The following is a 19,810-nucleotide window of genomic DNA, read 5'->3' as shown; positions in this document are numbered from 1 at the left end:
TTATAACCCGGCCCTGATCTGTACTTCTCTTCTCCATATTTGTCCTCAACCTGTTTGGAGAGCTCCTTGGTCTTCATGGTGCTGCTTGCTTGGTGTTGCCACTTGCTGGGACCTTTCAGAACAGGTGTATATGACAGATCATGTGACACTTAGATTGCACATAGGTAGACTTGATTTAACTAAAACATTGCCCACATGCATCCCTTCCTAACACAAGATGTCACTAAGGCTCTTGTCCATGCCCTCATTATCTCCCGCCTTGGTTATTGTAACTCTGTCTTAGCTGGTCTCCCTCTTACCCGTCTCGCCCCTCTACAATCCACCATGAACGCTGCTTCTTGACTTACCTTCATCTCCCATCACTTTACTAACACCTCTTCCCTCTGCCAGTCTCTTCACTGGCTGTCTGTGTGCTTCAGGATTCATTTCAAAATCCTGACTCTTACTTTCAAATGCTTTCATAGCGATTCCCATACTTACATCTCCTTACTCATCTCGTAATACATTCCTAACCCGTTTCTCTTATTAGTGCAAAATTGGAAAGAGCCAAATTGGGTTTTTTTGCCTTCTTTTGGATCAACAGCAACAAATTAACAGATATAGGAAAGGCTGAACTTTCAGCCTATATAACTATGTAACTATGTAACACCCTTCCATATTCGTTTAGCTCACTATTCCTAGTCCATCTCCTTCAATATTTTTACTAATGTGGCTGGTCTATCCCTAACAATGGACTTTTACATATTGTGCAATACACCCTAACCCCCTCTAGATTGTGAGCTCATTTGTGCTTACCTTTTGTTTCTGTAAGTCAAATTGTTATGTTATATACTAATTGTTATGTCCTATTTACCCTTTGCACAGTGCTGCAGAATATGATGATGCTTTATAAAAAAATAAATAATAATAACTGCCAATCATTATCTCCACTGGCTTAACAGCATTGTAGGCCCTTCCCCCTCAAAAAAAATTATGTACACATGTATACACATACACTGCTCTTACAAACACCTGCCCATACACACACATATTCAGTACAGAGACTGTACATATACACTGCCCATATACACACATATACAGTTCTGCTCAAAAGTTTCCATACCCTAGCAGAACTTGTGAAATGTTGGCATAAAAACGTATTTAAGGCTAATGATCATATGAAGCCATTTATTATTGCATAGTTGTTTGGCTCCTTTTTAAATCATAGTGATATCACCCAAATGGCCCTGATCAAAAGTTTAAATACCCTTGGATGTTTGGCCTTGTTACATACACACAGGTTAAAAATAATGAGACCACAGGGTCCTGCTGTGAAAATTGCCCCCCAAACAACTTGTCTGTGCCTTCTTTGCTCCTTACTCCTCTTCCAACATACACTCTGTGACACATATGTAAACACACTTACAGACATTACACCCACTTACTCATACTCACTAACACACATGCACACATTCATTCTAACACACACTCTATCTCACCCACTTACACATTCATGCACTCTCACACACACAAGTACACATCCACAATTACATATCAATGCTCACGTACATGCATACATATACACAAACACATATACATGCATCCCGCCCCCGATTACCTCTCACCACTTCTGCGGCTTGCTGTCTGGCTGCTCTTACAGCAGATGCTTAGAAGTTTAGCCTTTTTGTTAGTGTTTTTTTTCTGTTGTTCCTTTTTATTGTCCACGGACGTTTAATAAATTAATTTTATACATTCATGGATATCCTTGTGTGATGCTGGTGTTGGCTGGCGCAACTATTTGTTTTTGTGTCCCAGTTTGGAACCTGGACCGGGTCATTTTGGGCTGCACCACCCAGCTATGCTTGGATTTATTATTTGAAACTATATAGGATTGTAGCCTCTCCCATTTGTTTTTTTTGCTATCTTGACTGTTTGCATAATGTATTTTCATTTCACCCTTTATTATCTGTGTGCCTACCTTGCACTACTCTGTGTGCTGTGCAGTGAAATGTAGTGTGCATTGTAGATTTAAAAAATATATATATACATTCAGTTGCATGTAATCTGTGCAAACGATCCTGGAAAGTTTGGTGAAAGGAAACAACGTAAATGAATGTTGAAAATATGTATGAATGTGAAATACTCGGGGTTGTCCTCAGTCCAAAAATATATACGTTTGTTGGGGTATTTTGAGCTGATGAGATGCTAAACAGTCCCAAATGTGATATAGGCTTTACAAAATTTGAAAATTTTAAGTTCTATTTTACTTTAATACATTTTGTAGTATTTTGGTCTACAGAACTTATTTGGGGATCATTTTCATAGTAAAATTATAGGGGAGGGGGGAGGTCCATCTGTCCTAATCATGGTTAAGGGAAACAAAAAGGGTTATTTTTGTTAAAACCCATTCTATATGCACACAAAGAAAAACAGATATAAGTTTTTTAACCACAAAACAGTCAAATAATATGTTAATTCTTAATCATCCTAATTAACCAAAATTAGAAAGCTCAACTCTGTGTTAGAGTGAGATACAGCAGTACAATTCTTGGAAGAATCTTTCAGTATGTAGCAATTACAAAAATGAAACATTTGTGTTTTTTTATTTAAAGAGTTTTTTATTTACATAAAAAAATTATTTGTCAACTTTTTATAACCCTTTGGACCATGGTTTGAAAGCATAGCTGATGCAATTCTGGGTCAAATAGTTAAATTTCAGTCAATTGCCAGAACCCATTGATTCCATTGTGTTTTGTACCAACAGGCTCAGTTTATGACTTCATAAACATGGGTCTTCAATTCCAGTTTAGATGCATTTGAACAACAAATGAATGCAGGCATTGGATGAAAAATAGTGAACAACTGGATGTTTAGTCACAAAACCCAAGAATAGGTTGCATTTTTAAGACTGTTAAAATGTTTTACTGCCATCATTCTATTGCGTTTCACTTTAGTTTACAGTATTAAATATTGTGGAAGCAATAAGCACATTTTAATTTTAGCAATGTCTGAAGCACAGTAAGTGTATAGTGGCATTTATAGTATATATATACACTGTATATGTATAGTGGCATTGCATTCTAATAAAAATGTAAGACAATGGAGGAAGTCAGGGCTTTTACAGAGTGGAGATACAATTTGCCCACTCTCACCTGTCTCTCAGATACATAAGAAGCACATGTCCATGTTGGCCAGAGAGGTATATCGATTGCTAACCAGTGGCACTTAGTAGTCAACAACAAGTAGCAGCACCCAGTAAAATTACAGTACAATTCCTGTGCCAGTAATGGGCAACTGATTAGGTAGCAGTGATGCAACATTAAGTAAGGCTAGTAGACCTGTAAGCCTTGGGCCTCACATAACCATACACCCAACTGGGAGTTTTATATTCTAGAAGTCACTTTTAACAATAATAGCAAACACTGCAAAACAATTTACAGACAGTAATCCCTTCAAATACGCTGTAAGGCACAGTGCAGAGCATTTTGTATAAAACAATGTTTTTTAATGAAATAAGTATATTTACTGTTTGCTCCCTCATTGTGTTTTGTTAAAGGAGAACGGAATGGAGCTAACTAGCAATGAAACCAATGAAACGAAAGCTAAATGCATAGATTATAAGCTCAAGTATTGAAATTAGGGTCATGTTCAAGAAAAAACATGTTCAGCCAAAATGCACATTTCTTTTGTACAACATTGTGTTTTTAGAACATGCAAATAAAAACACACAATGTTTCCTTAGTCAAAACTTGGGGAAGGGCATTTTAGAGATGTGAGAAATGTTTGCGCAGCAGGCTGCTGTAAGCCAAGGTGGCCAGTTTAACCCTTAAATGGGGAAAACAGTACATGCAATTATAAATAGGCTATACTATATTGATGCGTTTACAAGTATAATTTGTAATATTAAAGTTGCTGTTCTGTAAAGAAAGCAATTGTATTATAGTTATCATATCCTTTCCACAGCAAACTAATTATTAGGTATCTTTATTCATTTATAGTAGACTAAGGATGATTTCTGGTGGTTTTTATATCATCACAGTTGCAAATTGAAACATCACCAAAATAATTTTTTTTGCACAGAACCCTCCCTTTTAAAAAAAAAAAAAGGCTGGCAAATATTTATGAAATGACCGGACAACACATTTAAAAAAAAAAGTAAGCACCAATCAATTTGATGTGCAATAGAAGATTTGCTTAAGGTTTTACACTTCAGAGCTGTCGCTGCTACTATGTCGAGTGGTCACAGTTTCATTGCTATTGCGGTGACTGCTGGATGGAGACTTTTTCTCCGTGTACGAGTGTCCTCTACGCTTCAGGAGAAAAACAACAACAGCCATAGTGCAGATAAGCAGCAGCAAAGCACTTGTGCCTCCAATGACAGGCAGCAAGTTTCCCTGTGAACCTTGGCCAGTGACTTCCAAAGCTGGCTTTTCATACTGGCCTCCAGCAGGAAAAGAGTCCCTGTGGCTACCCAGCATTTTACTGGAGTGTTCCAGAGTAATATGCTGGATGTTGGTCCCCCTATTTTTATCAGCTCCGATGTCTTGTATAAGAATTGAAGCCTCTGGGTTTGCTCTTCGGGTTCTCTTCATTACAGGTTGATCATGATGACCAACAGCTCCACTCAGGGCATGATGGTAATCCACACTGCGCTTTCCAATGCCCCTGTTTGCATTCTCTCTAGAACGGACTGTGTAAATGGTGTGAATGAACCACTCACGTCCTGCTGCCACCTGGATAAATATAAAGACATATTTAATCCTTAATTCATTGAACACCGGCTAATTATTTGGAGGGGAAGGCAGAAACAAGATGGGTATACCTTAAGGCTACCAAAAATTGTTATACATATGACTAAACAGATCAAGGACTTCTATATTGCCATAGGCTCTGATGATCATGCATGCAGTGGTGTAATTTAATGCTACACACCATTACTATCTCCCCACTCCATGATTACAATGCCCTTTTTTGACTTTTTGTCTACACAAAAAGTGTATTAGCCAGCCACTATGGTTCATGGTCAGAACCTGGGCCAACTCCCATCCGCAGCTTTGTCCCTGTAAGCTGTGCATGGCTCAAGCCCAAGAAAATTTCTAGTGAGGATCAAAACAGTGAAGTTGGAACTGGCTTGTATTCCTCCTCTACTCATAAGCCAGGGCCGCGACAAAGGTTGACCAGCTTTATGCAAGGCTCAATTTTCCAGAATCAAAATACTAATTGACATTTTCTGCTAATTAATATTTACATATTGATTGGTAACAGGGTTTCTTTCCTTATTTAATTTAAGGGGACAATCAAAAAATTAAAAAGGAAAACCCTACTGTTGTCTCATGTAGACAAAGAGGTTGTATGTAAGTCTGTGTTCTTCCCAGCTTCCCTTTCAACATCCAGTTTTCTGTACAAAACTAGGTTATATCTCCAGAAAAAGCATGGCACACAAGCATAAAATTGTCTGTCTATTAATGTACAACCAAGCTTACGAATGTATGTTACAATATTTAATTTCTGTTTTATTTGCTACAGTTTCATTTTGTATTACGTAGGATTGTGATGGTTTTCCATTAAGAAAACATTTATACTTTAATAACATTAACACAAATTTACCTGGAATAATGCAGCAGATGAGATACTGAATCCATCGGAGCCTGGTTGCTTTACCAGTGGCAGAGCATCTGGGCTATCAATGGCTAATCTGGCATTAAATGGAACATTTCCAAAGAGCCTGGCTTGAGTTTCTGGCTGTGCTTTGTCCTTTTATGGAGAGAATAACATACAAATATGAAGACCTGATGGCATGATATTGTTAAATGTTGCACTAATTACCAGTAGTTACTGATTCGCTAAACTGGCTGTCCACAGAGGATCAAGGGTGACACCTGTTGCCACATTTATTTAGTTAGAGTTCAGAAGATCATGTGAAGACACATGCAGAAAATGTCTGTCCACTGCTATTTCATATCAGTGTGGACATGTTTACAACTATTTCATTTAGCACCCTATTAGTAGTATTCATTTAAAAACAATTAGTATGAACAAAAAAACGTATTACTTATTGTCACCATTACCCATTACCCCAAAATTCAGAAAGACCCCCACATTTTATTATAAGGAATACCCTATTCAATAAATGGCATGGTTCTTATTTTAGTGAATGTACAATTTTGGTGACTTTATATCTCTATCAGGTTTACTACATAAGGTAAGATTGCATAGTAATTCATAACGTACCAGTATTTTAAATTGATATGTTAAAGTTGGCGAGTCTGCAAGGCACCCGTACTCATTTTTATCCGGGTTGTATTTGGGGACGTATCCATCAGCTCCAGTGCAAAGAAATACTTTTTCAATGTTGCAGATGAAAGAATCGCCAAGGTTTTGAACAGGGTCCACCATGACTCGTCCATAGATTGTAGAACCTTTAAAACGCAATCAGGTAATTAAAGATACAGATACCAGTCATAACATGTCTCAAGATTTCACATTTTGGGTTTATGTGAGAGAGAAAAAAAAATACAAAATTCATGCGAAAAGACATCCTCGCATCTTTTGTGTTTTTTTTGGAGGGGGGGTCCTCCCCTCCTTTTTGGAAATTCCTATACACTGAAATTCATACGAGTCTGAATGCAGAAGTCTATTAGGAACTCTTACCTTCAGAAAATGCAATATCTGTTCCTTCACCAAATCCCATTGAGCCATCAGAAAGCCACAACTCCTTCTTTGACAGCAAGAACATTTGCGTGTTTAGGCTAAACTCTGCTGCAACAGGATCACTAACCTAATAAAATAAGAAATTTTAAACCCAAAGGTAAAATGCGTATACATAAGCAAGTACATGTGATCAGTGTTTATCTTACCTGTTGGAACCTAATATCTATATCAAAAGTAATAGGCTCCCGTGGATTGCATATTATGGGTACAGTGTATTCCTGGTTAGGAGAGGCCATGCATGGGACAAGCTTCACCGTGTATGTTCCTGAATAGTCACGTATCTAGAAAATGATAAAGAACATATATTGAATTTACATTTTTGCAATATTGTAAATAAGATAGATGTATACCCTGATGGTATTATTAGGTTTAATAAACTATGTTGGTAAAAGTGGAGCAGGATGATTCTGAGGACCGGACTGCTTTGTTGCTAAAGTGCTTTTATACATAACTTCCTTTCATATTTGTTTATACAAAATACCCAATATTTTGCTCTGTAATTTACAATGCTAATAGCTTGTCATATTAAACAGAGCTTATTTAGGGGTTCAAATATATTCACCAAAATGTAAATATACACCATGAACTATGGCAGTAGCACAATGTAAAAGACTACTTATGTGATAATATACTGAAGGTACTAGCCACTAGATGGCACCACTGCGCTCCACCTCTCTATCTCTTTTTAGAGCCCCATGACTTGCATATTGCATGAGGCATGACTTTAAAATTGAAAGAAAAAACTGATACATAAATTGGTTGCTCCTCACAAGCTACAGTTGCAAATTAATTAAACATAAAACTGATTTTAGCTCATCCAGTAATCATCCACCTGTCCTCAAAACCTCAAATGGACAAATGGTTGTAGTTGCAAATAGAGCAAAGATATAGCACCCGTCAATTATTATTATATTCACTAGAAAAAAAATACTGACGGGATTCTAACAATGGCAATAAAATCCCAGTACGTGTATGGAGGATTCTGCATTCACTGGGGAAAAAAATCAGCAAGCATAGATCACACCTAAAGAAATATAGCACTGTTGATGGGGGACTTATTGTCCCCAGTAATATAACCCTCAGATATAATTTCAGCAACAGCTCACATGACTGAGTGATATGTAACCAGATTCCAGTGAACTTCTGTTTTACCAATACTTACAGCATAGTCTGAGACAAAGCTCCACTGCTGAACAGGCTGTCCAAAGCTTGGCTCACTACGGAGAAGACTCAATGTGAACGTGAGTTCGGGGTGATCAGCACACATTACCATGGATGACAGAGAAGTACCTGTCGTGGAAAAGAGGACATTCCATGTGATGCAAGAGCTATGCTTCAGATGCCACTTATTACATTTGATCCACCTAATCATAGCAAGACTCAAGACCACACTCAAGCTTGCAACACAATTAACGGAGAAAGTTATCTTAAAAGGGTTGAATCCAGACATCGTTTTAAGTAACAAAATATTCACCTGTTTGTGCAGTGGCATGAAATTACTTTTTTACTACTAGTACTACTGTCAAGTAGATTGTGTTTATTCAGTTTCTACTTACTGTTCTTGCTATTAGAAAATAAAGACAAAGTAGTAATGACAGAGACATAAAAAAATGGGAAAAAAATACCCAGTAATTTCATAGTGACTATATCATTAACTAATAATAATAACATTAATATAAACTAAGAATAATATTTTGTTTTCTTGTAACAACTTAAATAAAGGTTGACATCCTGTATAATAAAATATATTACCTCGGTGAGTTCATTTATACTGAGATTAAACGTTACCTGGGTGAGACACGACAAACTGCCCACGGAAACGGATCTCAGTCTTAAAATTCACAACCAAACGTCCTTCTTCATTAATCCTCATGCTGGTGGGATAAAGAGATCCTGAAAAGCAAATTAAAGTGTGCAAAATTATAATATAATAAAATACATCTATCTTATACAGTTAGATATCTTCTATTATTAGACCTCACTTTTCGTAGGGGTAAATGTAGTTTAAATATGAAGGTATTTTAGAAAATGCAGATATAATCCTGTTACATTTCCAAAGTGCTAGAGGAGCAGGGTACGTACTGGACTACTAAGAAGGGAAATATGGTTCGTTTAGATCACTAAACATCATCAACACAGGTATGGCACAGAAAACAGAAGTGGGAAACACCAACGCAGGTCCTCCCAAAGAGCTTTAAATAGATAATAAATGCTTGATATACAAAAATATTAAAAAGGACTAGGTGGGTTGGTAGTAGGAGATTTGGAGTAGGCCTTACCCTGCAGCTCAGACTCTGGTGGGCTGCCGATTCCTTCATTCCATAAGATGGCAGTATCGTACACAAAGGTCAACCTTAGCTCCGACTGCAGGTCAAAGTGCTGCCAGCCGCCTACTGCTGCCGGCGAGTGGAAGACATAGGACACGTAGAGAGGCACTCTCAGTGTGACGTAAGACTGAACCAAGTTTAGCACCTGCAGGAACATGGATTGCTTTATTACTCCACTGCATATCTCAATACTGTATTAGATTGCTGATAAATACCAATGCATTATAGCATATATGACAAACCTACAAAACACTTTCTCTTTGTAGAATATTCACAGTCCAAGAATATCGTATTTATGTATCTTTATCATAATATGCACAAAACATATATAATTCTACCACTTCTCAGTTACAAATGACACATCAGTGGGGCAGTTTTTTATACCGCACAGGCATAAATGCACACAATCACATCCCTAATATGTGTGTTAACCCTTACAGTTGCCCACATCAATAATCATAATTATTATTATCTTTTATTTATATAGCGCCAACAATTTACGTAAGGCTTAATAAATAAAAGATAATAATAATAATTGTAATAATAACTGATATGTGGTAAGGGTTAAAACACAGATTAGGGCTGTGATCCCAGATTGTGTGCATTAATGCCTGTGCGGTAACATGAAAGCTACCACCACACAGGTGTTTACTGTGTTCAAAGAATGGAGCATGAGACAGATATTTTCATAATAACTACCATTTAGTTAACCCTGCACTTCATGGTTGAATATCATATCAGAGTATAAAAAACTGCCCCATTAGATGCAAAGTACTGCTTTGTTCATAATTCGGTCAATCAGTTTGGAATATAATGGAACAGTATAAGGATATTTTCCTAGTTTATGTCTGATATCCCCCAAAAGGGGTTAATCATTAGAATGGGCGACATTAATGCTTTGTGTCTTTTTGAAAGCCTATTGGCAAAGCGGGTAAACCCTCAACACCTTCCAGACTACAATGAAAGGCTGAAGGACCAGCACCGTCTATTCATCTTCCTAACAACACACAAAGTGACTGGAATTCCAGCTAAAAGATAAAAGTGCAGCAAAGTACAAACATCCAGAGGAACAAGAGGGATTCACGTGCAACCGGACACCTATGCCAAAGCATTATTTAATTAGTCTCTAAAACAGGGTTGTCTAAGCTGCCTTGAGTGCTGTAAACACATCTTCTGATATTTATATTTATTTACACCTACAGGTGCAATGTGTTATCCGATTCTGTGTGAAATAGAAGTCATATTAGTTTTCTTTTTTTGGAGAACTACTGAGAAAATATTGAAACAATTCTCGTAATTGTTTTATAGTAAATGTAATATTGTTAGCATTGTGGCAAAATGTGACACAGGATTCTAAGAAAGAAAAAAAGGTTGCATAGTTAAAACGTCGGTTTTATACTTGCAGGTGTTTTAAACAGGCGTTTTACTGGGAAATACCTTTCAGTATTACACTTATTCTATCGAAAACATTGCTGCTCTGAAATCATTGTACATTGAAATAAGTCATTTTAAAATGACTAAAGCTAAACGTAACATTCCAACGTAAAGTCTATCTTTTGGCATTTAAGTAAAATCATTTTCAATAATTTGCCATTTCAACCATACATCAGTGATTGTGGATTGATTTATGAGTTGGGTGAAAAAGAAGAGCAAAGTGAACAAAGTGTGTATGTGTGTTGGGATGAAAGAGTATTTCTAATGATTTCAAAACAAAACTAATAATATTAATAACTTTAATGGACAACTTTCTGAATAAAAGTGACATTATCAATTTACTGCCACGTGTTAACGTTCCTCAGTTCTCCTATTACATTTGCTTTTAATTATAATGATGAAAATGTGTAGTGTTTAACTTTCTGATTTTCTAAGGACAGATAAGAATGGCAAAGTTAGAAATATGGAAAATATTACTTTACTGAAAGAATATTAGAAGCAGGGAGGTTGGTGCTTCTGATGGCAGAGATTAGCTTGCTTCATATAGGACCACATCTTAAAAGGAAATTTGCAAACTGGCGAGGAGTAAATACCAACTAATGTTATTATTACATGTTATATTGCATTTTATTTAAAGAGCACCAGAAGATTGCTATACATCAGTGCATAGTACAGGGCCCAGATTGGCAATAATGATGTGAACAAAATAATGTGATTTATATTCTCTTTGGGAAAACACAATGTAAGATGTACGCAGTGGCGTCACAACCCGTGTGCGGGGGATGCGGACTGCACCCGGGTGACACCTTACAGGGGGTGACACCACACCAGGCAGGGAACTCTATGAGAGTGTAATCCGCCTGGGATCACCCTACCATTGCGCGGCCGTGGCGGTGCAACCGGAGCGGAGGAGGCAGACCTGGCACTGGCAGATCATCACTGGACGGCGGAGGAGGAATTACGGCACCACGCACGTCGAGGGGGTGACACCATGTGTCATCACACCGGGTGACACCAACCCTAGTGACGCCACTGGATGTATGATCAAGTCTCAACTTTTTGGTTTTAGTTTTGGAGCTTGTTTTATTTTGTGAAGCTTGTAATGCATTTTGGCAGACAATGACACAATTACCACTATTTCTTTAATTCCATCACCTTCTACATTTTTTCTCTACACATACCCCAACAGGCACTGCACCAACAATTATAAGAGAAAAGAGTGGGCAAAGTGGCATCGGCCCATTCCTATAGTAGGAGCTAGACAGCTTCCCATTTTGCCACATGCTAAAGAGGACTAGAACAATGCTACTTACTTGACCATCTGTGCCAATACTTCCACTGCATTCTGTCAAAAGTTCTGACATATCATAGTAACTGTTGAATTCCCACAGACAGGCCTCTAAGTTGAGGTTGCGATAGAAGCGAAGGGTTCGAGCAGATCTTAGAGCAGCACTGAATTGGTATGGAGAGGTTTCCCCAATCATTTCAACATTCTTGGTGTTCTCCTCAATGAACCCATGCTTGGTTGGGATCTCATTATAATCCAAGAGATTGGAACACTTATGGTTGCCCACTCTGGTACCATCTGGGCTAAGAGTCAATTCAAAATTTGACATATGCCTGGTTGACACAACTGGAAGCATACCTGAAATATAAAAAATATTTACACAAAATCATAGATTACTTTTTGTTAAGTTACATACAAACATAAAACTTTTACCATGTCATAATAAATTATTAATTTTGTCAACTGATTCATGTAAGAGGTGAATACACCTTAAGGCTTTTACAAAGTCATGGTTCTCTCCAGTCTAATACATGTTTAGTTTTACAGGGTTCTCTTTTTATCTAGTATGCGTGCAATCCTTGTATAATAACACAGCATGATAACTGAAATAGGGCATTAATGGAATTTGTTTAAGGAATGGTTGATAAATACAATTGCTTGAAGGCAACTCTCACCATCCATATGGGGCATAGTAACTGTCAACTTTATCAGATTGGGATAATCAGAATCATCAGGTCCGGTGTAACGGATTTTTGCAGAAAAAGGTTCAGCGCCCACTGTTCCAGGTACACGAGGCTGGCAAAGACCTAAGAAAAAAGTAATATAAAATGTAATCAGGTTTTTGTTTAAAAAAAAATAAAAGTTCGTCATACCTTCTTAAATCAAAAACTTGATATGTCTAGTTTAATAATCATATAGTGAATAGATTTTAGCATTTTATATTTCCATGATAACGTATAGGAAAAGAACAGAAAAAAACATTGACACTTGTGAGCAACTATTTGGCTGTTAGGGCAGTTTTTACATATGAAACATATAAGGTGGAAATCTATGATGAACCTACCCCAGTGGGCCCTCTAAAGGGTCACACTACAGGGCTATGCATTCTGACTGTGCCCTTACTATGTATTGTAAATGAACTGTAAAGGTGAAAGCATGTGTTTGTACCCTTCCTAGAGCTCAGTGGAATATTATTCCAGCTCTGACAGAAGGTCACCAATATGGTAATATGGTAAAATATCCAAGAAAGGGATATCCGAATTAAATCATTTGGACTAGAAGTGACCATGCAGTCTTTTTATGATCAAAGAAAGTCAGATGCGTTGAATTCAATGCATTATCATTTTTTTTACAGGGCTCTGACAACAGCCACTGTGCTGACCTATTCTTGTTCCTTAATGGATAGATAATTATTGGTCTCTTGTGTGAAACTAACCTTCTTCTCTACTTATGGTAGTAATAGGACTTAGTAGCTCCAATCCAGTGTCTCCATTGGCATTGACGGCTCTGGCTGCACATTGAATCCTTGACCCAGCATGGAAGTAGATGGAGTCTAATGTTATTGACTTAGTGTCTGTGAAAAAGGTGTTGGAGTCAACTTCACGCATGGGGCTGGTGACTCCATCACTGCCACTTGGAGCACTGACCAGCCAGCGATACTGAGTGAGTGTATCATTAATATTCTCGGCGGCACAGATGGAGCCTGTTTTATCAAAGTCAGCATACTTTGGGTTGCACGCCTAAAAAGAAGGGTTTAAATTAGTATGTATAACATCAAACCAAATACTAGTTCAATTATTTGACTGCATTAATCGGAAATGTCCATACTGCTAGCACATCATGGTAGGCACTGGCTAGCGCACTGCTGGTACGAAGGGCCTTCCTTGTGCACCATATTTTCCTCAGATATAGCAACTAGTCACAATTCATTGATTCGAGTTTAAGACATTGTAAGCTTGAACTTACATCACATGCTTACAGAATGAGGACAAGGGTGGCATGGAGTGTTGGCAGATAGGGACAGTCTGTCTAATAATAAAAAGGCATTGATACACATAAATATGTAATAGAAGGCTCTTCAGTATCCTCCTATATGGGGCTGTCTTTAAACATCATGGGGTACTGGGCAAACCTATACTTGTGTGTCCCTCTGATGTTCCCCAATTACCCTCTCCATTTCAATAGCTTTTACACTTTCATAGCATTTCATCCAAATTCCCCTTTCCTTCTGTTTATTGTGGAATGTCCAAAATACATTGTTGCTTCTAAAGATCAATGGTACCTGTCCAGATATTGAACTGTAACTTAGCCTTTGGACACCCCACAATGACTAAGGATTACTGCTTCTGCAGTTCAGAAACACAATAAGAGTTATCTACTCGCTAGCTTTGTGTTTGGGTAAGATAAATGTGAGTGAAATAGTATTGCATTAAACAGTAGAGCCTTCGCTGGATAAAGAAATACGTACCGTTACACACACAACAGGGTATCCAGTTAGTGGATGGGGGTTCTCTTTAGCTTTAGCAGTATCATCATATATCAAAAGTGACACAACTTGGGGTACAGCTGGAAACGTCACATCAGCAACACTGTCCATTTCTTCAATATACACAATGGCCTTATTCATCTAAAATAAAGGTAGAACATGGCCTAGTAGTCAGAAGTACACCTCTAGCAAGTATATCATTGAAACATTATTTCAATTTCAGAATTTACATTGTGCATCATACTAGGTCCATTCCATCTTCCCTTTATTATTATTATTTATGATTCTCTGTTCTCCCCTTTTATTTTTCTTGTCTGAATTGAAGAACTTGGGCAAACAACATTGTCTTGAAGTTCCATTATAAAACACAAAGATGTGCCTGGATCAAATGAAAGAGGTTCTGTTTGCTATGTAGTACAGAAAGGACCATTACATTTATTTATCCTCTTGAGGAGGTACGTCTATACCATCTGTATGTCTTACTTCCTCTCTGAGGTAAAATCTCTCCAGATGACTTGTTCCGGAATAAAATTCTAGATATACTTTTTCTCCCCTGTAAATTGTATCAACTGTATTAAAAGTAGTAATTTGTTACCTGTGTTTCTGCTACCATATTCTCGTCAGGCTTCAAATGAACTGTAAAGGCTTCACGCATTTCCCTTTTACCATCATATAATATTTCAACTTCAACAAAGTGTTCAGTTTCTCCTTCTTTAAATTCAATGTCTGCGGAAAGAGTAATGCTTCTTAGTGCCCATTTAAAACCAATTAGTAATGTATTTTAATCCCCGTGTAACCCTTCAAAAGTACCTCTAAAAGGTTGTCTGCTGCTTTAAAATAGGACACACCATTAATAATTTGTGTGATACAGACATACACCAATGGCCTTACCTTCAGAAAGTGGGTTATAGTCTTCTCCTGAAGTTGCTGAACCATCCTTTGTGTGAATTCGTACAATCGAAACCTTGGAACTGTCTCCTAGGCGTAGTATAGCGATCTTCACCACAGCAATTTCTCCCACTTCCTGTGGCTCTTGGATATTATATTTCATTTCTGAAAACTTGATAATGGGTTCTGTAAAAAAGCATAATGGTCACTAGGGCATATGTTTTATTTTCTCACTAAAGGAAAATCACATACAATCATGCATTTTTAGGTGTCGTTATTAGGGGTAGGAGATGAATATTTAAGAGGAAAAGCTAAAGGCAATGTTTATTGGATGTATCTAAAAACCATAGTTGATGTATCAGTGACGTGGGTATGTACACTGTGTGTATATAGTTTTTCCAGATATGTTTGAGACACTGACAATCTGATTGGTATGGTTTCGAGTTCTGGATCCTGTGAAACATCTGCAATTTGCTGGTTATACATTAATTTAACACATATACCAATCAATGCAAAAACTGAAAACAAAAAACCCCATGGGCTAACTTCACGGGCATGCATCTGATCATTAAAATAATAATAAGAGATGAAGAAATACAATTCCATTAGTATAAAGAGAGATGTATGATGAATTATTAATCTAAAACAGTAGACTTACTGTCCTCCAAATCTTTAATCTTCACTACAGTTTCTTTTTGTTCTCCAACTAAAGCACCGAAAGGCGAGTTACTTTTTGGTGATCCGAGAATCAACCTGAACTCTTCTTCTTCTTCATAAATTGTATCATCTTCCAGGGTCACCACACATGGCTTTTCGATCTCACCTATAAATACAAATGCTTCCATTGAATCATGGTTGATTACCCACCTTACAAAATGCCAATAATTTCACTGTATTTTTTTAACTATACGGTAATACATAAATACCCCCCCCCCAGTAATTTTGTAGTATATCTACAGAGAAGGAAATCCTAAAGCACACAATCGAGAGTGGAGTTTATTAAAGGTCTAGTGATCACCGGTACCATTTTCTTTCATAAAATGTAGAGCTCATGGACAATACCTGGCAGAAAGACCACCAGAGAATCATCTGTGTTTGGTCTTTCTTCATAATCCAGTGTGACCTGAGCTGAGCCTTGTCGAGTGTAGCATCGGACTGTAGACTTATGGTTGACATCACCACTTCTGTATATGACAGCAGATACTTGGCCATCCTTCTCATTCACCTTATATATAGCCTCCTTGAACTGGACCTTTGGTACTAGAAATAATATTTAAAATGCATTACTTTAACATGCATCTCTTTTTTGTATCACCTTGAGTCTGGTTGTTTTCTGCATTACCATAGCTACCAGTCTCTCTTTTTTTCAATAGACTTATGGTGTGGATACATATTTATAACCAATGGTAAAACAGTGCACATCATACTCAAGATTTGACCATAGTTGCTATATAAAGAATCTAAAATATTATATTTCTGTTAAAGATCATTCCTCAGGAAAAGAACATTGATCTAGCCATTAAAAGTAGATAGAATAACATGGTTTGTCTATGGCTGGTAACAGAGGGTGCAGCTTTCAGGCCAATTAATTCACCCTACACTTAAAATTAAATGTAAAAAAAAAAAATTAGGATTATGTGGAAATCACATATTTTTGTGACAAATATAGTTATGTGGATCATAAAGTGATTTTGGGGCTATAACCATACAATAGTTGGTTATGTCAAATCAATTAAAGAGTGTCAAATCAGTTAAAGAGCATTTATGGTTTTCCTTAGAAAAGAAAAATAGAAAACTTGTACATTATTTAATGGCGCATGCACTAACTAATTTTATGACAAAGATCTGGTATTTACAAGCATTTTAATATTCACCAATTTTATTTGAAGCCAATCCAAAACAGAATTTCAATAAACATGAATCTAATAACAAAAGGTTGTAAACATAGTACATATTAACTCACAGTCAGAAACAGTATCGTTGATGGTGACAGTTGTTTTACTAGGCTCCCCTAGCACTGCATTCATGGGCATCCGAAGAACTAATTCAAACTTTTCAAGGCCTTCTAAAGCAGGTTGCCCCAAGTCGTCTAGAATGGTCACCCGGAAGCTCTGCATATTTACACCAGGAGCAAAGTCTAGATTTCTACTAATTCCCACATAATCCGTTCCCGCTGGATAGGAGAAAAAAAACATAGAATATGATATATGATTACAATTTGCTTATCGAGAAAAAAAAAATAGAATATTATCATGAACCTCAGAGCATGTTGTAATGATCCAAAAATGCAGATTCCCAGTATCCCTTGTTTGTTGTTTAGTGTTCTAGTATATCTTCTCGACTGAAAGATCTTAAGGGATCATGCTGAGATCACAATGAAATTGTTTCTTCCTTTACTATAATAATGTACTTTCGTTCCTATAAACCGGATAAACTCACCTTCAGCAGACAGTGTCTCTGTTTTCCTGGAACGGACAGTCACCGTGGCTGCTTTGGAAAGGTCAGTTCCCGTTCTCCATACCAGAACCTCCACATAACCAGCACTTTCATCAACATAGTAATCAGTGTCAGCAAAATAGAAAGCAGGTTCTATGAGAAACAAAGAACATGGTCAGTTATCCTAATAGAAATAACATATTTTTAACTTATTACTGCAATGTATGACATGCTGTCTATCAGTTTTCCATGATTTACTAATCACATCCCACAGCAAACATAAGCCAAATGTTAAATCAGATAGACAATAAGTTCTGTTGATGAACCCATTCTGTTGTTCTTGTAACTTTATCCAGAATTAGACATATCATTCCTAGTACTGTTGCATGTCGAAACCCTTTCCCAGAATAATCATTTGATCATGAAAGATCATTTAACGTTTAATTGTCATGTGACTACAAAAGCAGCTTCTGATTGCCATAAAAAATGAAAAATCCTCTTAAACATTTCTGCATTGATTTTGTGTGATTAAAGTTTCAGAGGCAAGAATAAAATTGCAGGTCTGCCAATGTTTGTTTGCTGAGGATATGAGAGTGAAATTAATTTTTCATGTTTAAGTGGAACAGCACATTTTGCTATTCTCGGTTCACTCTGTATTATTTTAAGAATTAATCGGATGACCACATCTTATGTCCTTAAAACCTTGTGTCAAATGGCCAGGTCGTAAGGTATGATCACAAAATAAAATGAAACATCATAAAACAATGATGCCATAAAGTTAGAGGTTACATGAATCAAGAGACTTAACCTGACCATTCTCTATTTCTATTCAGTAAACCGACCTCGACACTTGAATGGTTAATTAGCAAGAGTTTTTCCTTTTTTCTGAGAAAAAGGTCAAAATGGAGACCGATGAGATCTGAGACTGAGAGGCTTTGCTTTTGTTTTTGCGGACATAATTACACATCAGAAGATGAAACGTAACAAGTTCCTGGATAATTAACCAACTTCTCAAAGAACATGAAGAAAACTTTCTTTAAAGTTTAGTGAAAGAACACCTTTGGCCTTCCGGTGCTGTGAACTGCAACTTTTTTTATACAAAGTGATTAATGGCCATTGGAAAAACAGAAATTCATCCTTTTGTGACTCAATCTTTAAACTTTTTTTGATAGATTGTAAAAACTTTTATTACAATGTATATGTATATGCATATACAGTATAGTGACGATCCATTGAACTTTTCCCTTTTATTTATTTAAACTGAGTATAATTAATCATGCGAACACTTAGAATTATTTAAGTTTTGTTCCGTCTTGGTTCTAATGCTTTGCACGTTCTCTACCCTGACAGGGAAAAGCTACTGCTGTGAATGTTGCATAGGCTTCTGAGGTGAAGGAACAATGGCAAAAAGCACTTTTGTGTAATGCTATACATTTTACACATCTAATCCCAAACGTACAACCTTTTCAAATGTTTTTTCTGGACCTTTTTTTTTCAGATTGCAAGCCACTGCATCTCACCTACGCCTGATTTCAAGGGTCGGGATTGAAGAACTCCCACAAATTATCACTGCGGGTTTCCATTAGGGCAAAGTATTCAAGGTGGAATGGTTTAGAGGTAGAAATGAGAGATTCTGAATCTGAGGTAAAAATAGGTGACTTTTACTTATGAATGCTTTTCTAAATGCTCTCTTTATTCAGTTGAATGTTCAAGTGTTTGAATGTAAATTCATGCACATGTGGTAGGAGCACAATCCACTAAAGACAGTTTAGGGTATGTGTATATATATATATATTGGGAAATCATGCCAAATTTTAAGTATTTCTGTCATAAAGCACTAACGTATAATTTTATAATAGCATTTTAGAACAAATAAACCCTGTGAAATCTGTAAGGCTCCATTATTTATAGATATTGTAGCTCAACTGAATCTGTACCCAGCATAAGATGTACCCTTTGTACATCTGCCCATTGTACCTGTTGGTACATTCTACCCATTGTTCAAAAGTATATCTTAATCAAGTACATATGAAAAATGCTAACCTCATATGAGTGGCATGGTTAAAGTCATAATTGTGTTCACAGCTACATATAATAGTCTTGTTGAGGCTTAACAGTATGAATGTATTTTTAATATATTGCTTTCTGTTTGTTAATTAGAGATAGGCATACAAACTTTGGGTGCTAAAAATATGGGTTTAATACGTTTATTAAAATAGATGGCATGCCTTAGTTTAGGCTGTAGAGAATGTCTGGTATAAT

The 19,810-nt window shown here is 36.8% G+C and overlaps 1 protein-coding gene across 1 annotated transcript in view; it reads right to left on the bottom strand.

Moving 5' to 3' along the window:
- Positions 1-3,883: 3,883 nt before the first annotated feature.
- FREM3 (FRAS1 related extracellular matrix 3) overlaps positions 3,884-19,810 on the bottom strand; it is a 38,469-nt gene continuing 22,542 nt past the window's right edge. The window contains exons 7-24 of the mRNA XM_053460931.1: positions 17,552-17,701; positions 17,076-17,285; positions 16,175-16,372; positions 15,771-15,935; positions 15,116-15,298; positions 14,820-14,950; positions 14,207-14,365; positions 13,175-13,478; positions 12,414-12,545; positions 11,765-12,096; positions 8,970-9,162; positions 8,479-8,583; positions 7,853-7,980; positions 6,837-6,971; positions 6,631-6,757; positions 6,211-6,398; positions 5,587-5,733; positions 3,884-4,712 (exon numbers count right to left, since the gene is read on the bottom strand). Coding sequence (XP_053316906.1) covers positions 4,182-4,712; positions 5,587-5,733; positions 6,211-6,398; positions 6,631-6,757; positions 6,837-6,971; positions 7,853-7,980; positions 8,479-8,583; positions 8,970-9,162; positions 11,765-12,096; positions 12,414-12,545; positions 13,175-13,478; positions 14,207-14,365; positions 14,820-14,950; positions 15,116-15,298; positions 15,771-15,935; positions 16,175-16,372; positions 17,076-17,285; positions 17,552-17,701 — 3,518 coding nt within the window. The 3' untranslated portion in view covers positions 3,884-4,181. The remainder of the gene's footprint in view (positions 4,713-5,586; positions 5,734-6,210; positions 6,399-6,630; positions 6,758-6,836; positions 6,972-7,852; positions 7,981-8,478; positions 8,584-8,969; positions 9,163-11,764; positions 12,097-12,413; positions 12,546-13,174; positions 13,479-14,206; positions 14,366-14,819; positions 14,951-15,115; positions 15,299-15,770; positions 15,936-16,174; positions 16,373-17,075; positions 17,286-17,551; positions 17,702-19,810) is intronic.

Source organism: Spea bombifrons, chromosome 1, assembly GCF_027358695.1.
Source record: "Spea bombifrons isolate aSpeBom1 chromosome 1, aSpeBom1.2.pri, whole genome shotgun sequence".
NCBI classification, from domain to species: Eukaryota; Metazoa; Chordata; class Amphibia; order Anura; family Pelobatidae; genus Spea; species Spea bombifrons.
The sequence above is the reverse complement of the archived record's forward strand: the minus strand, read 5'-3'. Positions and strand labels throughout refer to the sequence as shown.